At 47.4% G+C, this 19522-nt stretch overlaps 1 protein-coding gene across 13 annotated transcripts in view; it reads left to right on the forward strand.

Moving 5' to 3' along the window:
- The window catches only part of RIMS4 (regulating synaptic membrane exocytosis 4), a 51272-nt gene continuing 31750 nt past the window's right edge, over nt 1-19522 (forward strand). For 12 of the 13 annotated variants that reach the window (XR_002444210.1, XR_002444206.1, XR_002444209.1 and 9 more), the window contains exon 1: nt 1-246. Coding sequence is in view for 6 of the 13 variants with exons in the window: in XM_021416731.1 (XP_021272406.1) it covers nt 150-246 (97 nt within the window). In the remaining 7 variants the exon portion in view is untranslated. Of the gene's footprint in view, nt 247-1528; nt 1599-2360; nt 2537-19522 lie in introns of those variants that run through there. The other variant, XM_021416733.1, reaches the window with a different exon arrangement.

The following is a 19522-nucleotide window of genomic DNA, read 5'->3' on the forward strand; positions in this document are numbered from 1 at the left end:
CCTCGCCCCGCCGCCTCGCCGAGGCCCCCGCCGCAGCCAAAACGCCGCGGGCCGTGCTCCGAGTGAAGAATGGGGCGGCCAAGCTGGCCAAACCGCCGGCGGCGGCGGCGGGCGAAGCCCCCGGAGGTGCCCCCGGCTCCGGGCTCTTCATGGAGCGGTCGCAGAGCCGCCTCAGCCTCTCCGCCTCCTTCGAGGCCTTGGCCATCTACTTCCCCTGCATGAACAGCTTCGACGAGGAGGACGCGGGTACGGGGGGGGCTGCGGGGCTCCGGCCACGGGGCGCGGGGAAACGGGTGTGGGGAGGCGAGGCAGCGGGCAGCGCCCCGTGGGGCCGGGGCTGCGCGTGTCCGTCTGTCCGTGCGTGCCCTGGGAGCAGTGCGGGGGGGGAAGCACAGTATGTGGGGCAGCAGGCACGGCCCGTGGCTGGGTGTGGGGTGCTAGCAGGGCCCTTCTGCACCCAGCCCCACGGAGCAGCACCCACCGTGTGCATGGCAGCGGGGTGCTGGGCTGGGTGCTGCAAGTGTGCCTGTGCGAGCATAAAGGAGGAATTTTTTTCACGTGCTCGCTCTTTCGACTGATAGCAAAATCGAGGTATGTGCAGAGGAGCAGCTGAAGCTCCAGTCCTCCCCTTGCGCTGAGCTCCCTTCCCTGTGAGGCATTAAAGGACTGTGCTGAGGGAGGAGGTGGTTTTGCTGCTGGACATTGCATCCAGCCGGCCGCTAATTTATGTGCAGTCAGCTCTCGGGATGATTGGTTTGCGCTGTCATTAGCATAATACACCACGCTGCTTCCAGGATTGGGGAGCGGGGGAATCATTCAATTGAACAAGGGTAAAGTAGATCATGAAACGAGTACAAAATCCTTTCAGAATGGTTGCGATGATTTCTGCCTGCTACATGAAGAGAGAGTTGGCTGTGTCCATAAAATAAAGCCTTCAAGGAGAGGGCCACCGGTAAGGAAGGAGGGATAGCAATGGGACTAAACAGCAAGGGAAGGGCAGTGGGTGCTGGCAGAGGCACTGGGAGCAGAGGGCAGCACAGCAACTACGTGGGGAGCCAGGACACACCAGGGAGTGGATGGAGAGCTGTGTACAAGCACTTCATCCATCCCCAGTGGCTCACTCCTAAATGAGTGATGCTTTTCACAGTACACCCTGTGCCGGAGACTGAACCTGTACGTGAATCCTCTGAGCAGCAAATGATGAAAGTTGGTAACTAAGGCATGTTTTAGTATGGTCTGTGATGGTTGCATCCTTCAAAATGCCGGCATGCGCCTTTGTTAGCTCATCCCAGGATGTGCAAATGCCAGCAGGAATACACGGGCAAATCAGCACTGCTGCACCTTTAACGTTGTTGTTTCTAGAGGAATTGACGTAAGAATAAATTCATCATCTGTGTGATTAACTTGTGATTGTCATCAGCATCTTGCAAGGATGCCAGGGAGCGGGCAGAGCATTGTATTCCCCCAGTGGACATATATTTAATTTTGTTCTCAAAATTTTGCTTGTGATTTGTTTTCAGTTCAGGTTTGGTTTGAATGCATGGCAGTAACGGGAGCTTTGGGAAGTCCTGGCGCTGTTGCTTCAGAAATGATTAATGGTGAGACATGCTTGAGTACCAGAACCCGACACAGTGCCCGGGACAGTGCTCCATTCCCTTGTGTCTGACCTCTTTGCTCCGTGCAGGGTGATGGTAAAGCAAATGCCTCCTGTTCCAGTGCTTAGAAAAATGGTTTTGCCCAGAACTGTATTTATTTATTCACACTTACTGAATGCTCATGTATGAATGCTAATAGGCTGCTCTTAATACAACACAAGTGCTTGTCTCTGAATTAAATGAATCTACAATTAAGACCTCATTCTCCAGCAGCTTATTAGTGGCTCTTGCCTGCCCGAGTTAGTCGTGTTAGTAAAGCTGTTGGGGTGATGTTCAGTACATTGGGGATGATGCAGTATTGTTCCTGTATTTTGTGCCTCTTAACGTGCATCCAGATGTATGAGCCAACAGCAAGAATGAGTGTGTGCTGCTTTGTAATTTTTTTCATGCTAAACCCTCAAGCCTGTGATTTTTTTTTTTTCTGAGAAAGTAAATGTCATGAAGGGAAAATATATAAAAGAAGTGATGAGATTGTGCCAGGCGATATTCTGTAATGTTCGTCCCCATGCATAGCCCTGAAATAGCGAGATTCTGACCACTTCGAGTTGCAATGTGATTTCTGTCCAAATATATATATATATATCTTGATCGCTCCATCAGGGAGATGAATGCTGCATTTGGCAAGGTGTTCTCCATAAGAGACAGCAGCAGGAAAGAAGTAAAATTGATCCTGTGAGCACTGACAAAGTAACAATCTTATTTCAGACAGACACATCATCCATTTTGTCTGAAGCAGAGAACTGCATCTTTAAGAGAATACTCACCCTGTGGAAAAAAAATGAGGAGTTGATGGATGGCCGTGCTATCCCTCTGGAAAGGGAAAGAGGCCTAACGAGAACTCGGATCTACAAACAAGGAAAACTTTGATTAAGTTACTTCAGGTGGGTCAGATGGAAGGGGCACGGGAGGAAACTTGTCAGAGTGCCGGTGCTGAGAGGTGTGGTGGTGCAGGAGCTGCCTGCTGGGCTTGGCCAGTGCTGGTAGTACATGTGGGTTCTGGTGTTTCCCACTTTGTGCCTTGGAAAATGGATCTGCTTTTGAGAAATGCTTTGACTTGTAATGTGTCCTTTTCTGCACTTTTGTTCTATACTGTCCATCTCCTGGACAGTAGAGGAGAAGCCTCTCATAATCTTTTACAGCTTTTCTGCCCGCCACAAAGCCAGCGAGGTTTGAACTGATTTCTCAGCTGTAGAGTGGATGCAGGTGATGCCCACTTGAATCATGGCGTGCAGAAGCAGGAGGTCAGCGTGCACAGGACAGTGATGTGACTGAAGAACCTGGAGCCAGAAAGTGGTGATCTCTGGAATGCTTCCAGAGCTACTCATCCCATAGTGAGGGTGTTCTTGAGCCTCTGGTGTGTGCTGTGGCAAACAGCACCACGTGCCTCTCTCCAAAGAGACCGATGTGGAGTGGCACTGAAATTTGCACTCCTGTGTTGTAATGGCCTGTTCCTTCCTCAGCTGCTTGTACAGAAGATACTCTGAGCAAACACAGAGCTCTGTTCACCAGTAAGCTGCAGTGGGGCTTTGAAAGAACAGAAATTACTGTCTGCACTCAATAGCATTAGGACGCTAGGTTAATCACTCTTTTGATCTGGGAATGGTAATGTTGCTGTGCTTCCTGCTGGCTGAGTGCTGCTATCTTCGTTCCACCAGGGTCCCTGTCAATGTCAGTGGAAGTTAACGATTTTGAAACTGCAGTTATTATCTGCCTAATTGTTGTTTTAACTTATGCAAATTCCTGTCCTGAGCTCTGATAATTTTTCATTTACAGAGTAGCAGGCTATAAAGAGGTTATACAAAATGAAGTGTAGATGTCCACATGGATATGTACCTGTGGGTATGGAGTAGGTTTACTTACTGGGGTCGTGCCTGTGGTTCTGGGTGTTACTCTCCTGCCACACAGGGCCCTCTGCTGTCCTTACTTACTTTGGCTGCTGTCCATCACAAGCATGCTGACACTACTGTGGTTGCCCTCTGTGCATGCACATTTCTAGAGATGTGAGCTTGAAAACCCTGCTTATTTGTAAGCGTGGACACAAATCTTGGTTGTACTGAGGATCTGCCTTGGTGCTTTGTCTTGCTCTTGGCTAGAATCAGCTCTGCTGGTGGCAACATGTCAGAAAGGCCTGAACTGCCAAGTGGCAAGTGCACATGGGTTAAAAATAGCATGCTGGGGATTTATGATGACTGTGGGAACCTGCCTTGTAGAACAGCTTGTGAGGTCTGGGTGCAGGTTGCAACTGAAGCATGAGTTCTGCAGAACTGAGTGCTCGAAAACCCACTTTTACCAGGAGAGGTCTTGCACAGCCTAGCCTGGAACTGACGACAGTCTGCAAGGTTAGTGGGAGTGTTCTGCTTAACTTGTGCATGCTGCAGTGAGGATTTGGTAGAGAGAGCAGCAGCAGGCTTGGAGCTATGCAGGCAAAACCCAGCAAGCTCTGGGTGGGATTGAGGAGGTGCCTTTGCTGCCAGGGACAGTCGGTGCAAGGGGATTGGGGTCCAGGAACTCTGAGGAGGGATGGCTCACATGCAGGAGCCTGTGTGTGGCCAAGGACACAGACTGTACCTGCAAGCACAGGTGGGGCAATGCCAAACATTGCTGGTGTGCTGAGTAGCCTGCTTTGAAGTCTCTGGAGTCTGCAGGTTCTGTGGCATCTCCTAAGAATGGCATAGCCTACCCTGGGTGCACTCAGGGCTGGAGCTGAAGGTTGGATTTCCTTAAGACAGTGCCTGAATTTTGGGATCCAGAAGCACTTCTCATGCCTGGGTGTCTGCTCCACGTGTGCTGTGGCTGAGGGGCAGACACGCACCAACTCCTTTCTCTTCCATCCTATGCCCCAGTTTCATAGGGAAAGAAATTTGATTGCACTGATGGAAGGCACCTGAGGTATGCTCTGACAAGAGACAGATGCAGCTGTCTGGGAGATGAGCCGTGGCTCATATTGCCAGTACAGCTGCCCTGAAGTCCCGGCGCAATGTGAGCATCTGCATGGGGATGAACTTGAGTGACCTGCAGTCACTGTGCACCTATGGAAACATGGGGAGCTGAGAGGTTTTGTCAGAAACCGAGGCCATAGCCACATGTGTTGGAATCTGATGGGTTGGGGCCCCAACTGTGGCTGTCTGCTTGGGAATTTCTGCCACAATGTGGGGCACAGGGTAGAACTGTGCCTCACCCAGCTGGAGCCGATGATCTGGCAAGGAGAAAATGGTTTCCAAAGTCAAAATGTCTCCTGGATACTGACAGCAAGCCTTCCTCATGGCAGCTGCTTGTTCTGAAGAGTTGAGCTCAAGATGGAATTCAGCTTTGGCTGCTGCTCGCACACACTATCAAGTACCAGCAGATGCACCGCACTGTGATCAATTGCTTTGAAGAGAAGCCATGTGAAATATTAATGTAACATTCAATGTTGGGCTGGGATAACAGGCTGGTTGTGGACTCCTAGGTTAGTTTAGAAAATGCTTTTGCCTGGATCGTATCTGATGGACTTCGCTAATTTTAATCGTTTAACTTCTATATAATTTTAAACACTAAAGAGTCATAAAGTTATTAAACAGATCTCCTATGTAGGTTCTTAAGTTGCCAAGGGTATTTTTCAGTTGTAGCACTGTACTGGATTGGGGTTCATGTGATCTGCAAAGAAAAAGATAATTCAGGCCTTCTTTTTTAATGTTTATGTGTTGAAGTTTAGTCCTTCTAGTCCTTTCATCCAAAAGATATTACAGGTTTATAGGATGCTCTAAGTCCAGTTTTGTTGGTGCTCAGTGAGGTAGGCAACCACATCCATGCAGGGAACATTGAGAGGACGAGGAAATTATTTTGTGTGGCTGTAATGTGAAGCACTTTTCCTGTTAACCTTTCAAGAAAGAAATGATAGTTTATCCCTGAAGCTCTGCAAAGATTTAAATGCTGGGGCTCATCCAGCATTGCATGCTGCAGGACCAATCTGAATCGGCCTTGGAACAAACAGGTACCTGTGGAGGTGCTCGTTTTTGTGGTTGCTGTGTGAGTGCTGGGCTGTGGTTACAGAGGAAGATTCTGTGACGCTGTTTCCTCTACACCCAGAACAGCTCTTTGTAGAATTCCCTTAGTGCATGTTGGGTGCTGCCATGCCATGCTGGAAGCAGAGCACTCCCTTTGGGCCAGGCTGGCTTGCTCAGCCCCAAAACACAACCTGGGGATGGGGACAGCCTGTCACTGCTGCCAGCCGTTCCTTGGTGGCCATCCGGCTGTGGGTTTGCAGGGGGAAGGGGCTGTCAGTGAGATGCTGGGGCTTCTGAGGGCATTCTGCTGTCCCCATAGTGCTGGCTCTTGGAGCACACACCTGGAGTCCTGGGAAATGATGGTGCCACCTCCTTGCCTCGAATGGGACTGTGTCTGGCACGTGCTGCAAGGATGCTGTACACACCAGCCCGGTGTGCGGTGCTGTGCAGGGCTGCCTGGATGCCATCCTGCCAGCCACAGGGGAAGGATATCTCTTTCTCTTATTTTGCTGTCAATTTACTCTAAGTAGAAGAGTGTGTCCCTGAAAAGCTTTCTGCCTGGGAGAAACTGTTTCCTTTCTGCTTCTATTTCATGTGAAATTAATTCTAATGCAACATTTATTAATTCAAAAGCACTCTGCTCTCCAGGCTAAAAGAAAGGCTTTACTCTGTCAGATTTCTACATTGGGACAAGTCGTGAAATGCTGTAACTACTTTGCTTCAACATTTCTGTTTGGCAGAACGCATGTATCTGCTTTGTGTAGGGGAGGAATTAGACTTGATTGGAGCAGTTGTTTTAAGAAATAATTTATCTGTGCAATTAGATTCTGAAGCACTATCTGCTCGCATTTGAGTGCCTTGGTTAGATTAGAAATGTGAATGTTTTAATTGAGGAAGTGGTCTGTAAGTTGCCTGTGCGTTTCAGGAGGGCGGTGAGATGTGGTTTACGTGGGTGGCACAGCCCTGCCATCCCCTCCACTCTTCTTCCCCCTCGGGCACCTGCCACGAAGCTCTGTTCACATATTCAAATAAGGATTTCTAGTCCAGAGCTGCTCAACACGCCTTGAATGCGATACCCATCTATGCAGTGATGGTCCTTGGAGACTTGGTTTTGTGTTCTGGAAGAGGGTAGAACTATGCTACATGTATGGGAATGTGTGTCAAAACTGGGATCGTGCAACACCAATGATGCCTCTGTGGGGGGCATTGCTTTAATTATCTGCTGATGATATGCACAAATTAGGCTCCGCTTTAGTTACCAAACTGTGCTTTCTTGGATCTGCTTTTGTGTTATCTTTTGTTTTGCTTTCGCAAAACTGCGTGCATGTGAAGCCTGGGAAGCCCTGATGCAGCCTGACTTCATGTAGGAATAAAGCAAAACTCAGCAGCCCAATTTTTTAACCAAATCCAGCCGCGGTGAAATCACGATGGTAGATCATTCATATTTCAGCTTCATGCCATTAGCATTGCGTGACCTTCCATCATGCAAAGAACTCATACAACCAGCTAAACGTGCAAGTGCTCTGCAGTTTGGAGAGCACAGAGCTGAGCTTCACATTTTGTTAACACTACTTCAAGAGGAATTCATGCTGATGTCGGCCCCTCCTTACTCTTAGGGGCATAGGGGGCAGGGTGTCTTTGAGGAGTCACTCATGTCAGCTTCCCATGCAACTGCTTTTCCTGTTGAAGATTCTAATTAGAAGGACACTTTTGGCTGAAATGTAGGCTAAACTGTCCTGCAAATCAAGCGCCTTACTATTGTGTTGCTCCCAGTGACACGGGAAACAGTTGATCACTTCTGGCTTTGGAGCAGCACTTCACATCACAGAACTGTTCTGCCCTGTGCTAATAATCAGGAAACAACTGTAATGATGACAACTGCTGTCTCATCCCTCTCCCTCTTTTTTTCAGCCTTTGGCATTTCGGACTAGCCGAGTTTGATTTGATTTTTGCACAGAACAGCATTGTGGCAGGGCTGTGGCTGAGGGCTGCTGGCAGAGAGGGGTTGTCAGCCCCACACTTGGGGCACAGCACCCTGCTGTTTGCAGGAGCGTCCCCGTTCCTGGCTTCCATTTCAGATGCGAGCCGTGCCACTTTCAGATTGCAGGATGGCTGCCTGGCTGCTCGTCCACACTTTGGCACTGGTGCATTTCATGGTTTTCCGCGTTCTGAAGTTATAACTTTCCACATGTGCCTCTACTGGGTTTCCTCTTATGGATTTGGAGGGGTGAACCATTCTATCCCATCGGCACCACTCTGAATTCTGTATCTGTCATTGGGCAAGAGCTGTCCTGCTGGGATGTGGGACTTGGAGGGTGGGATAAATGGCTGTAATGAGTGCTTTGTGCTCCAGGAATACTGGAGCGTTTTGAGGATGGCTTTGGCAGCTGGGGAAGTGCAGCTCTGTAAGTGAGGATCCACAGGTGAACTGCAGCATCCTTGGAAACCTGTTGTCTTCAGTGCACAGGGAGTTGTCTTTTTCTCTTTTTCCCCCCTACCTCCCCAGTGTAGCACTCAGTTCAGGGGACTGTGAGGTGTCATTCCCAGTTAATAGTTAGAATAAAGATAACTGTAGTTAATGGGTCGCTACTGTTGCATTGGTGGCAGGTCTGAGTGAGGAGGTTGCAGTCTCCCTCCCTGTGACACTCATGGTTTTTTCCCCTCTCTGCAGCTCACCATCCTTTAGGTGTAACATCCCAGCTGCCCCCCGGGGTGCTGCCCGCCAGTGCCCCATGTATTTACAGTTAGCAGGGAACTGCCACGTGGATGGCAAGCGCATTAATTGCGCTGCAGCCAAGATGTCTAATAACATTAAGATTTTTTTTGTTGGAAAACCAGCTCCTCATTTAGCGCTTCTCAGCATCTTGGAAGGGTTGTGTGGGTGGATGTTTTTTTTTTTTTTACTATTATTTCTACTATTTACCTTTCCTTTCTTCTTTCAATACATGACATCGCAGCACTAGCAAAAAGTTGGGAAAACTTGATTCAAGCTTTAAAGGTTGCGGCTTTATGTCCATATTTTGGTTTTTAATCACGTTGTCAGGAAAACAAATGAGAAGGCTTTTCCTCTTTTTCATGCCTGTTAGACCTCCAGCTGTTGGAGTCAGCTCGCTCCTGGCTAGCTGTGTCATGGCAAACAGCACCCAACAGCTTTCTCTGCTGCTTCTGTTCGCCGCTGTGAAGTCCCAGTGGTGGCCATGGGGTCAGAGCAGTTGCTCTGCAGCAGGTTTGCACAGCCCTTTTGCCTTTATGGTGGTGTTTGTTAAACTTACAGTAAAGGTAGGTAGTGGTCCAGACTAACTTTTAAGGTTTGACTCCAGTCCACTGCTGCCCTCCTTAACAAAACAAAACCAACAAAATGAATTGCTGCCCCAGTGTTATGTTTTCCATTTGGTCCGTGATGATTTTGGAATATGCCTGTCAGAAAATACACTGTTTTTTTGTACCTTATCTGGGTGATCCATGTACACCTGCCTTTGGGAATCACATAACCCACAGCTACATCCCCTTAGGACTTGGGGTTTTTGTTTCTATGTGAGTAGAAGAGGTGAGGTCGTATATCGCTGCACACAGCTGGGCTGAGCGGAGGACCGAGCTCATTTGGGTTCTGAAATTCAAAGAAGCTGATGGAGGATCACTGAGAGTGCCGGTCTGGGAACCCGGGCAAGAGATGCCAAAGGTAGGTGTGCAGGCCAGCGCTCAGCCTGGCAGACAGCACATTAAATCAGAGTGATTTATGGAGCTGTTTCTGTTTAAGAGCTTCCTCCTGCACTTTAGAAAGTGGAGCTGCCAGATTGGTCAATGTCCAATCCCCAGGCAGCCGGAATTGGCTGCTGGCTGCAGCAGGAGCCGTGGCGAAGCTCTAACAGCCGTTCCATGCAGGTTCTGCAGGCTGCCACATCCTTGCTGCTTCCCAGAAAACAGACAGTGTCAAAATGTTACGCGGTATGAGGACATCGCCATGGCAACGTTAGCATCCCATGACACTCGCTCTCATGCGGTGGTGTCGGTGCTCGCTGTCATCGTGCTTGCTTTCTCCATCTGAGGCCTTTAGGAATGCCATGCTGCTAATGGTATGTGTTTCTGCAGGGACTGCTGGTAGCTGTGGGGCTGACAGTGGGTAAGATGCTCTCTGGTCTTTAGGGTCTCTTAATAAGGCAGGAGTTCCCTTCTGTAACACAGTGACTCGTGTAGTTCATCCTGTGCTGCAGATGCTGCTGAGCTGGGGCTGTTCCTGGGCAGCAGGCTCTGTAGGGTCTCGTACTCCTCATCTGCTTCCATTCCCGTCTCTGGCAGTGGTTTTGGGCTGCCTATAAATACTTCAGTTCCAGCTGCTGCCTCTGCAGTAACAGTGTCCCACTAGGATTTGCAGTATTGCTCGTCTGTTTTTTCCCCTTTTCTTTCTGTATTTATACATTTCTGCCAGGTGATGTTTTCCAAAATTAGCATCATGGATTTTTTCACTGAGCAGACAACACGTGTTTATTGGCTCCTTTCCCTTGACACAGAGAGAGCTGTTCTCAATGTTTTATTGATAAGCTAGAGGCTTGGCAAGAAACAATAAAGGTAAGGGTATTTCTATATGGCAGCAAGCGGCCATTCAACCACTGATATTTTCCACTTCTGCTTGGCTCTTGGGAAGTGCGGTGGGCTTGGTGTGGTTATTGTGCATGAGCAGCTTCTGAAAATTGCGCAGATTGAGGCTGCCACTTACCTAATGATTCACCTCCCTCAAAGGCACGAGCTGTGGGTGATCATAGCTGGGGATGTGAGCGATCAGCCTCGGTGTGTGTGCGCAGCAAGGCTATGCTCACACTGCTGCTGTAGCATAAAGGGGTCATGTAAGATAAAGTTCAGGCTTGTGATTCTACCAGCTGGTCTGAAGTATTTCACTTGAAGGGCGTGAGAGGATAAATGGGAGATCTGAGAAAGTACAGGTTGAAAATAAGGGAAGAACTTGACTTGCAATCATCTCTTCTGGACAGTTTCACAGCAGTGATTCTCAGCTCTCCTGTTTGGCACACGGCTCTGCTCGAGTCATGCCAGAGACCCAAGTTATCTTTCTATAAACTTTTTTTCATCTGTTTTGAACTAAATTCCTAGCTTCTGCCTCATATCAGGAGTCCGTTCCTGTGACCTGTCTGCTCTGTGCCTGCAGAAATGCTCTTACTGCTCTGTAAGTCCCAAACTCTTTTTCTCAAGACACAGCCCAAGCCAAGTGCCTCTTCCACGGCGTTGTGTTGGACCTGTTTCACTGTGTTCTATTTTTGACTCTGTGCTTCCTGGCTTACCTACTAGAGAGCCCCATGAAATGTTGGATGGTTGGTTAAGGTAAAATTTGACTTGCTGCTCTAGGAATAATACCAGGCAAATTATCCACAGCCCGTTTTAGTTGGTGAATTTGACTCTGTTTTCACAGTCTGTTCACTGCAACCATCTGCTGCAGAGAGACGGCGAGCTTCTAGGACTTCTAGGACAGGCTTCCTGTGAAAATCAAGAAGTCTTATTTCAGGCCATCATTTTGCTTAATCTCCTGGAATTTATAAAACAGTTTATTTCCCTCAGCACCTTTCCCTAGAGCCTAAAGACCGGCTTTGCAGAGATCAGCTGTGGAGGGTGCTAACCGCATTTTTGAAGAAAAAAGTGAATGTTGAAGGGGTGATGGGACCCTGTGGTGGACTGAAAATGTTTCATTGATCGAAATGCTTGTTAATAACTACCGAGGCTTCTGTCTGTTTCGTTGAGATTATGTTGTTGTGTGCGGGTTGGTCAATATAAAAATGTTCTACTTGTGTCGGTAATGCAGATTAAAGCAGCATTTGGCCTCTGACATTCAGTAAATGGTTTGAAAACTGGACTTTGTCTGCTCTTATGTTAAATGCTGATGTTCAGAAAGGTTCTCAGTCTTCTATTTTGAATTGTAAGGAAGGAAAAAAAGAAAAGCTTAACTTCGTGATATGAGAACACCTTGCAAGGTTCAGACGCTGTGAAAGATTCATTGAGCTTAAGCTCTTACAGTCGTCAGATTTGAGAGGAAATTGCAGTCAAAAGCAAACACTTTAAAACTTGCTGATCTTAGTGGTCTAATAGTCGACCTGTTTTTCCCCTTAATTTTCCTGTGCTTATCTCTGCAGACCTGCAGGTATTCAGTCCACTAAGGCGGCAGTGCGAAAAGGGGAAAAGAGCTGGAGAACTAGGACAGACTTGGATTATATTTAACAGTGTTCTATTTCAACTTGACAACCAGCTATCGAACACCTACAAGTTTGCAACTGTGATTCACTAGGAAGCTGACATTAACTGATGTCACGTTGTATTAATAGCTACAGAATTGTAACTGCATTTAGCAGTGAGCTTCATTAACAGTCTCTACAAACACACTGACAACCGTTTGAAAACCTGAAAATATTAGGTATGGATAAAAATGGTTTGTGCCATAAAGGAACCTCCCAGTGCTGCCAAATGTGTTTACAGCACGTTCTTGCAGGTGTTATGCATAATAATTCCTCTTTATCACTTTCAGTAGGTCTTACTGATGGAAGGAAACGTTTGAGGTCTGATCTACACTCCTAAATTAATTAGGAGCTAATCTAATGGGGTTACACACAAGCCCGCTTGGCTGTTGTCAAGAAAAATGCAGTGGTCACAAGTGGAAGCTGTCCAACAACTACCTAAATAGGGCACGCTGTTGTTCTGGAAGGCTTTTGGTCCTTCATGGCTTGTCATTGAACGCTGCATTCAACTGGAAGCACGGTTCTGACAAACTGCGTGTAACGGGCTCCGGGCTGAGCAGAGCTCTGAGTTCTGTTCCCTGTGAGCTTTGCCTGTTCTGGGTGCGAGCTCACCTCCCAGATGGGCGTGGGGATGTGGAGGTGCTGAGTGCTTCCTACCATCTCTTGTAGGTGTTAAATTAGCAGCTAGTTCCTCACCAGCACTTGCTAGCTGTCCCAGGATGAATGAAGCAGTTCCTCTTGCAGCCTCTGTGCACTCCGTATGTGCTGTGTTAAGCTTTGCAGCACTGGCGTGAAAGATCAGGATGTGCTGTAGAGGTGAAATGCAAACTGGGAGTCAGGAGAGCATGTGTTTGTTGGGCTGGGTGCTAAGAGGGGACCTGCAGCCTCCCCTCCAAAGACGGAGCAGGGAGTAAATCCGTGGACCTCTGTGCTCTGGGTACCTCTGAAAGCCACTCTGCTGCTCCTCCCAGCAGTCAGTCATCTATTTCCCTCAGCTCCGTCTCTTTTGTATACGTCACACTGCCTCTTCTCTTCCTTTTTGCCATGAATAATTCAATTGGGTTTAAATTTTCAGGTGATGTCTGCCTCCGTCTCGTTCATCCATCACTCGTTTTTGACGTCTATCACTTGGATACATCTCAGCTTTTGCCGACCTCCAACTTTTAGGCTGGCCTTGTGTGCCCTCTTCTAGAGGCTGGCAGTCCCCTGAGACCAGCAGCAATGGCAGATAACGGCCCTTTGAAAGCAAAGGAGCAAAGTTATTTATCTAAAAAATACAGAAATCATAGGCAATTTCCCCTTTCTTACTGTTCTTTGCGAGGTTAGAAACACTGTTTTCAAGTACAGCACCAAATGGTCAGTCACCCTTCCTTCTGCGGGGTGCTAAGTGGCTGTGCGGTTAATTAAGTATATTTTGTGATCTTCCACTAACATTGCTTTATTTTAAATATAGCAATAGCACCTCTTCATCGGAGGTACAACCCAGCAAGTGAAGAAACCACCTCTGGCTCAGTGTGTCTGTGTTGTAGCAGCCTATGACAGTGAAGGAGTGTAATTAGCAAGACGCATAGAATGGGATTAAAAGATGTGAAAATAAGCAGAAAGATTTGAAAAGGATTAGGAGAGCAACTGACAAACCAGTAGTTAAATGGCGCATGATTAATGACTGTAGAAATAAAAGGTTGACTAAATATTGTGACTCTGTAATGGCTGCCCCAAAGTAAAAGGCAATATTGTGTTCAGAAGACTCCAAGTGTGGATCTGTATCGACGCGTGCTGACCCTGGGGTTAGACCCAGTTCTAGTCTTAGAGGTGGCCATTTCAAAGCTGCCTGGAATCGTATTTGTTAACTGGTGGCTTCTGGGGGCTTTAAGGAAGCACATCTGTACTGGAATTGTTTTCTTAGCGCTGAGGAACTGCTTGGTGTATGCAAAAAGAGGCTGGAAAGATGAATCTTCCTCAGTGGTGCAATAGGGGGCATTGAGGGTAGCTCTGGGGAATCGGGAGTAGCTGTGACTCTGTCTTACAGCAGATGTGACAAAGCGTGATATACTGCCCAATGTGGGGCTGGATTTTGGCTCTGGTTTCTTGTCATTGTTTCTTAATTCTGATTTTCAAGGAGGTGCTGAACTCTGGCTTGTATTTATCAAATACACTGTTGAGGGCTTGGAGCAAAATGTGAAGATTCTCTTTTCTGTAGTGCCTGTCTCTCCCCATCTCTGCTGTGTCCTTCGAGACACAGAAGAGCAGATCTGAGAATGGCTGTTGTATTGTTGTGTGCTTTAAAGATCAGGATTGGTATCACATCAGTGCAAGCCAATGGAAACTCAAAGCGCCGTCCTGTCACACTGAGATGCTTGACCGAAGATTTGAAGCTGACCTAATTTTTCCATTGGGAGCATTGAAGTTAGGGAAACTGAGTGCAGCTGAGAGGGCTGAGTGCACGGCCTTGGCTACTATGAAAAAAAAAAGTTGCTGTTAATATTCCTTAACCTTTCATTTATGGTGTGTCAGAGGCTGGGCTCCGAGGTGAAAATGGCCTGCAGCTGCTGTAAGTAATTAGCGCTCAAGGTGATGTCTGCACTGACTTTGTCTTGTCAGTTGTGTCGTCAGAGTGTATATGAGGAATCTGTTAATCTTCAAAGATAGCCACCAATATAAAATGCATCAGTATGAAATGCATTCTGCCCCTTTGGGACAGGCGGCTACCTGAGAAATGTGTTTGTTACACCCTGCTTTATAATTGGGATCTTTGAATGTAGTTCTGTGTTTCTTAAACACAAATGGTGGAAAAATCATCTATGGATGGTTTATTTATAATGCTTTCCATAGGAAAACCTTTACATTGTAAGACAACCATCCGTGCAGGATGGTTCTGCTTGTGGCAGGAAGGAATTAAAGACTTCAGTTCTCTCTTGGAGGCGTATGCCTGTGCTGCATTGCAATGGGAGTTGATGGGAATAGCCAGCCATGAAAGAAGTCTAGTTCCCAAGGACCATACTTGCATATAAGAAATGTCAGCAGACTCTTACGCAGGGCTGGCTGTACAAATTGAGTTCAGATGCAGTAAATAGGTTGCTGCCATCTACCCATCATCCACCTCTTGCCTTCGGTGTAGTGAAGATGGGAAAGTCATAGGAGAATATCCAAAGTGATTACAAAGGGATAAAACTGATGTCATTACTTGACACGTTTTAAGGAAGAGATGAGGTGCAGCATTTTCTCTTTCAGGTTTTCACTGGACTGTCAGCCTCAGCACATCAGTAGAACTGTCCTGAGGAACACCAGGCTCTGTGGTCAGCAGCTCCCAGCTTTTGCAGTTCGGTTTTGTCTTTGAGCGTTAGATTGCTGTGAGTTCAATAGTTTATCTCCTTCCAAGTGCTTTATTGTCATTTTGATTTAGTAATGGATTGGCTCGGACAGCTGTGTCAGTGCGGAGTGAAAGCAAGGGGTGTGCTGAGCACAGACTGCGGGTGTGAGCACGTCTTGTGTGAACGCTGCACCATTTCCATGGGGCTGCTCCCAGAGGGATGGCATGGTTGGGAGATCAGGGCGTGCAGAAACCAGAGCTCCTAAACTCTGCCTCTGTCACTTGGAATGTTTTCCCGATGTGTTTTTGTTCTTTTTTTTTTTTTCCTTTTACTCTCCTGAAGTAAATTTTGCTACTTAGATAATATTTGTAGACCAGTGCACCAAAACTGCCATGGGTTACTGTCCTTGCTGGCATTATTAGAGCAGGAGGAAGGCTGCTAGGAGGTATTGATTACTTGGTAAAAATAAACCCTTCAAATGTCTTTGGTCTCTATTCCTCCCTGCTTTTTTATCTTTGCTTCCTGCCTGCACTTCAGTGGATTTGTTTGCCAAAAGTTAGGAACGAAATGTTGACCCATCCTGGTGCTGATTGGCAGCCTCATGTTTGGGTGACTTCAGAGGAGGTTTTGCAGTACTTTGGAAAGTCTTTCTAGGATTTACATCCAATTGGATTGTGGATCAGCTTTATGACCGATGCATCCAAGTACCCAAGTGGGAGTAGGAAACTGAGCGTCAAAAATGAGGATAGGATGTCTTAGGGGTCTGTGGAACTCTCTTGTTCACAGAAGCTTGTCTGTGCTCCATAGCGCTGACCTTTGGATTTGATTGGTGGAGTTACTGGTAGCTGAGTACAAGCAGTGTACTCGCAATGTACAGTGGGTGCTGCTGAGTGTGTTGGGGCTGGCTGGTGGGAAGAGCTTGCTGCCTTCGGTGTTTTCTAGTTCATCTCACAGCAGTGGCTTACAGCTTCCCTTATGCCTCCCTGTGAAGAACAAAATGTCACGCTTCAAGTTCATCAGGCAGCTGTGCAAAGGCGGGGGAGCTTCTGGAATGGGAAGCTGTTTTAGACAACAGTAAAATGCAAGGGAGAAAGTCACGTATCTATAGTAGAAAATGAAAGACAAATATTGTATAATGTCCAAGGGGCTAAGTTGTGTTTGATAAAAAGTAATTTCTAAAGAGAAGGGATACAACAGAAGGACGTTTGGAGAAGGAAAGTGACTTGCAGGGTGCCAGAAAGATGTGACAGTCATTCATGGACCCACAGAACTATGATTTAGTAGGGATTCCAAAATCACATGTGGTCTTATAGCTTACTCTGGCTGAAGTGGGTAGCAGAGCAGGAGTAAAATACACAGCGTTTCTGTAAGCAGGCCAAGGACAAGGCACACACCAAGCATCCGCACGTGTTGTGACCTAGTGATTGCATCGGCTGCGAGGCAAATCCAGGGGTGGTGGAGACTGCAAAGAGCTTTCTTTGCATGTGTCAGACTTGCAAATGGGTTCTTTGCTTATCACAAGTCTCCTTGGCATTTGTTTTCTGCCATTATTCCAACCACTGAACTTCTTTGAGCATTTAGGTAAATGGGGTTTTTAAGCAAATATTAATGACTGCATGCAATGAGTCATCCAACAGCCTGAGAAGTGACCTGTCACAGAGCGAAGGCGCGTCTTGTCACAGCCATCCATTAGCACTCAGAGGGCCCAGGCTGATTCAGCATGCCAGCCTGCTGCTGACAGAGCACCTGGGCACGCTGAGCAGCGTTGCTCCTCAGCACTCAAACAAATGCCGGCCACTTTGCTTTGAAGGCTTGGGACAATTCATGAACACGAAGGTGAGAACCCCCAGCAGAGGTTTATTTTGTTGTTGGAATGTTATAACCCATCAGTAACTTGGAGCTGTGGGATGTGGGACAGTGAGGACCCAACAGTACAATTTTAATGTTTGTCAATGGAGCTGTTTATATGTAACTGCCTGTTTGAGGAGCCCCCTGGGCACAAGGTTTAGTCCGACCGAGTGAGTTCCTCGTGGGCATTGGCAGCTGCATCCAGGAACACGTGGAGGTGGACAGGAGCATCTGAGGGAGGAGTGGGTGCTCTGTGGGGTGGAGGGGTCCTGTTGTGTTGGGCATGGATGGAGCGGGAAGACCAGGCAGGACATCCATGGAACCATTGCGTGAGCTGCAGGGGAGGGAAATGTGGAAGTAGCTTTAGGTAATGAATAGTCTGTTGCAGCCTGAGCGCTGGGACCTGACTGCTCGGTAGTGTGGATGAATGGAAGGAGGCCCATCTCACCTCGTTAGCATTCTTCTGAATTGTTGGGATGAGAAGTTCTTGGCCGTGGGTTGCCACAGGGCCATGGTGGGGCAGACCCTAATTTTAGCACATTATGCTGGTTTAATGACACTAATAGAAAGTCAATTTGTAGGCAAGAACAAATTGCCTTTTTATGTGGGGAGGAGGATAATTCCTCCCCTGTGTTACATTATTAAATTTGTAATCTTCATTTCTAATGCTTTTCAAAAGAGATTATTAACAGAATCTACAATACAGATTTTAAATTTATGAGCTGCGTTTTTCCCCAAACTCCTCAAATTGTATAATTTATCTTTAAAGGTGAACTTCAGCAAGGCTTTTTTTAACTTAATGAATTAGAATCCCTTACTTGCTAGCTATCTCTGGACAAGCTTAAAGGCTCCAAAGATACTTCGATTTTTAAATAAAAGTAATGGGTATCTATTTCTATCTTTGCTGAGTGGTAAGTTCTGAGTTCAGCCTTCTTCCCTAGCGACAAAAGACTGAAGGAAAAAAAAGTGGCACATCTTTACACACCGCTTGCTGGAGAGAAGGCTGCTGTGATGTTCCTTTCTGTCACCAAGGAAATGGAGCTCTGAACGCGTGGCTCTGCAGGACGATGACGGAGGGCAGGTGGAAGAGGAGGACGCATTTCGCTCCTGAGTTTGCTTTGTGCTTCTTACTCATGACTGGGGACTGTAAATACGTTGGGTCCTGGGGTCCCTGAAGCTCATTCTGAGTAGTGTGTGAGGTGCTCCTACCTCCTCTCTGGCCCAGCCAGTGCCCACGTCAAGCAATCCCAAGGCCTTTTACATCAGCCCAGTCTTTAAGTGTGAGAATACATACGGAAAAGTTAAATGCAGATCTGAGAAGCAAGTTGTGCAGACACAGGTGCTTCGTAAGCAAGGTTAATGTGCAGTGTTCTCTTCTGAGAAGGTGTTACTTGCGTGCCCTATGAAGAATTTCCCATGTTACAACTTTCCTTCCCTCGAAATAGAGATGCTCTGTGACACGTGCTTGATCTTCCTGTTAGCACTGTCTGCAGAACTGTCACTGGCTTTACCACCAGTGTTACTTCTTTTGTATTTCTCCATCAGCTGTTCTCATTTCTGCTCCCCAGGTCAAGAGAGAGGAATCAGCGAGGTGCTCTACAGCACTTTGTTCATCCCTGCTCCTACAAAATACACTTTGAAATACTTGGCACAAATCGTGGGCTTCTGGTGAGCTTGCTGCCATGTATGTGTCACTGGGTAATTCGAATCATCAGGGATTTTTATTTTGTGTGCTCCTCCCATGCATGCAGGAGACAGATGTGGGAGGCAGCTATGTGTCTGCCATGTTTGTCTGTGGGAGAGTTTCAGTGGGATGCGACTCAGTGTGCATCTCTGTTAGTTCAGGATGAGAAAGATTTTGCTTGACTTTTTTTTTTTTAATTCATGTGCTGTTTGCTAGGAGCCTGCTAATGAAATGTCAGTGTCCCAGTTCATGGTACTGAGTAGTGTTTCTTTGTGGTTGATGGCTGACTGGTCATCACTTGGAGATGCCTGTCAGAGCAGTGTGATTGACAGGGCTGCTGACCTGGTGCTGTCACTCGGGGCTTTGGCCACTTTGATTGCAGTAACCGTGAATTGCTGATGTTGCAGCAGGAGTTTCCGCTGTGATGGCTGGTCCTGTCCTGCTCCCAGGCCCAGGAGGCCTGACCCCTCTCTTCCAGTTGCCCAGAGATGCCTGCAGCCGGTAATCATGGCCATGGCAGGCAGAGCCAGGGCCTTGAGCTGCATTGAGGTAATCCCTGGTGGGGTGTGTGGCAGCTGCCTGGCACGGGAGGCACTGGTGGCTGTGAACCTGTCGAAGATGATCTTACCTGAGTCAAAGCAGTGTGTAGAATTAGAAAGGAAAATTGTGTTGGCCTTCTCGCTTCCCGCAGCATTCACTGAGGGTATTACGTGGAAGCACCTTTGCTGAAGCCTGATGCGAGCGGCAGGATCAGCCGATGCAACTGAAATGAGAAGCTGAATGCCTGGGGTTGTTTGATTCTCCT

This window comes from Numida meleagris, chromosome 19 (assembly GCF_002078875.1).
Source record: "Numida meleagris isolate 19003 breed g44 Domestic line chromosome 19, NumMel1.0, whole genome shotgun sequence".
NCBI classification, from domain to species: domain Eukaryota; kingdom Metazoa; phylum Chordata; class Aves; order Galliformes; family Numididae; genus Numida; species Numida meleagris.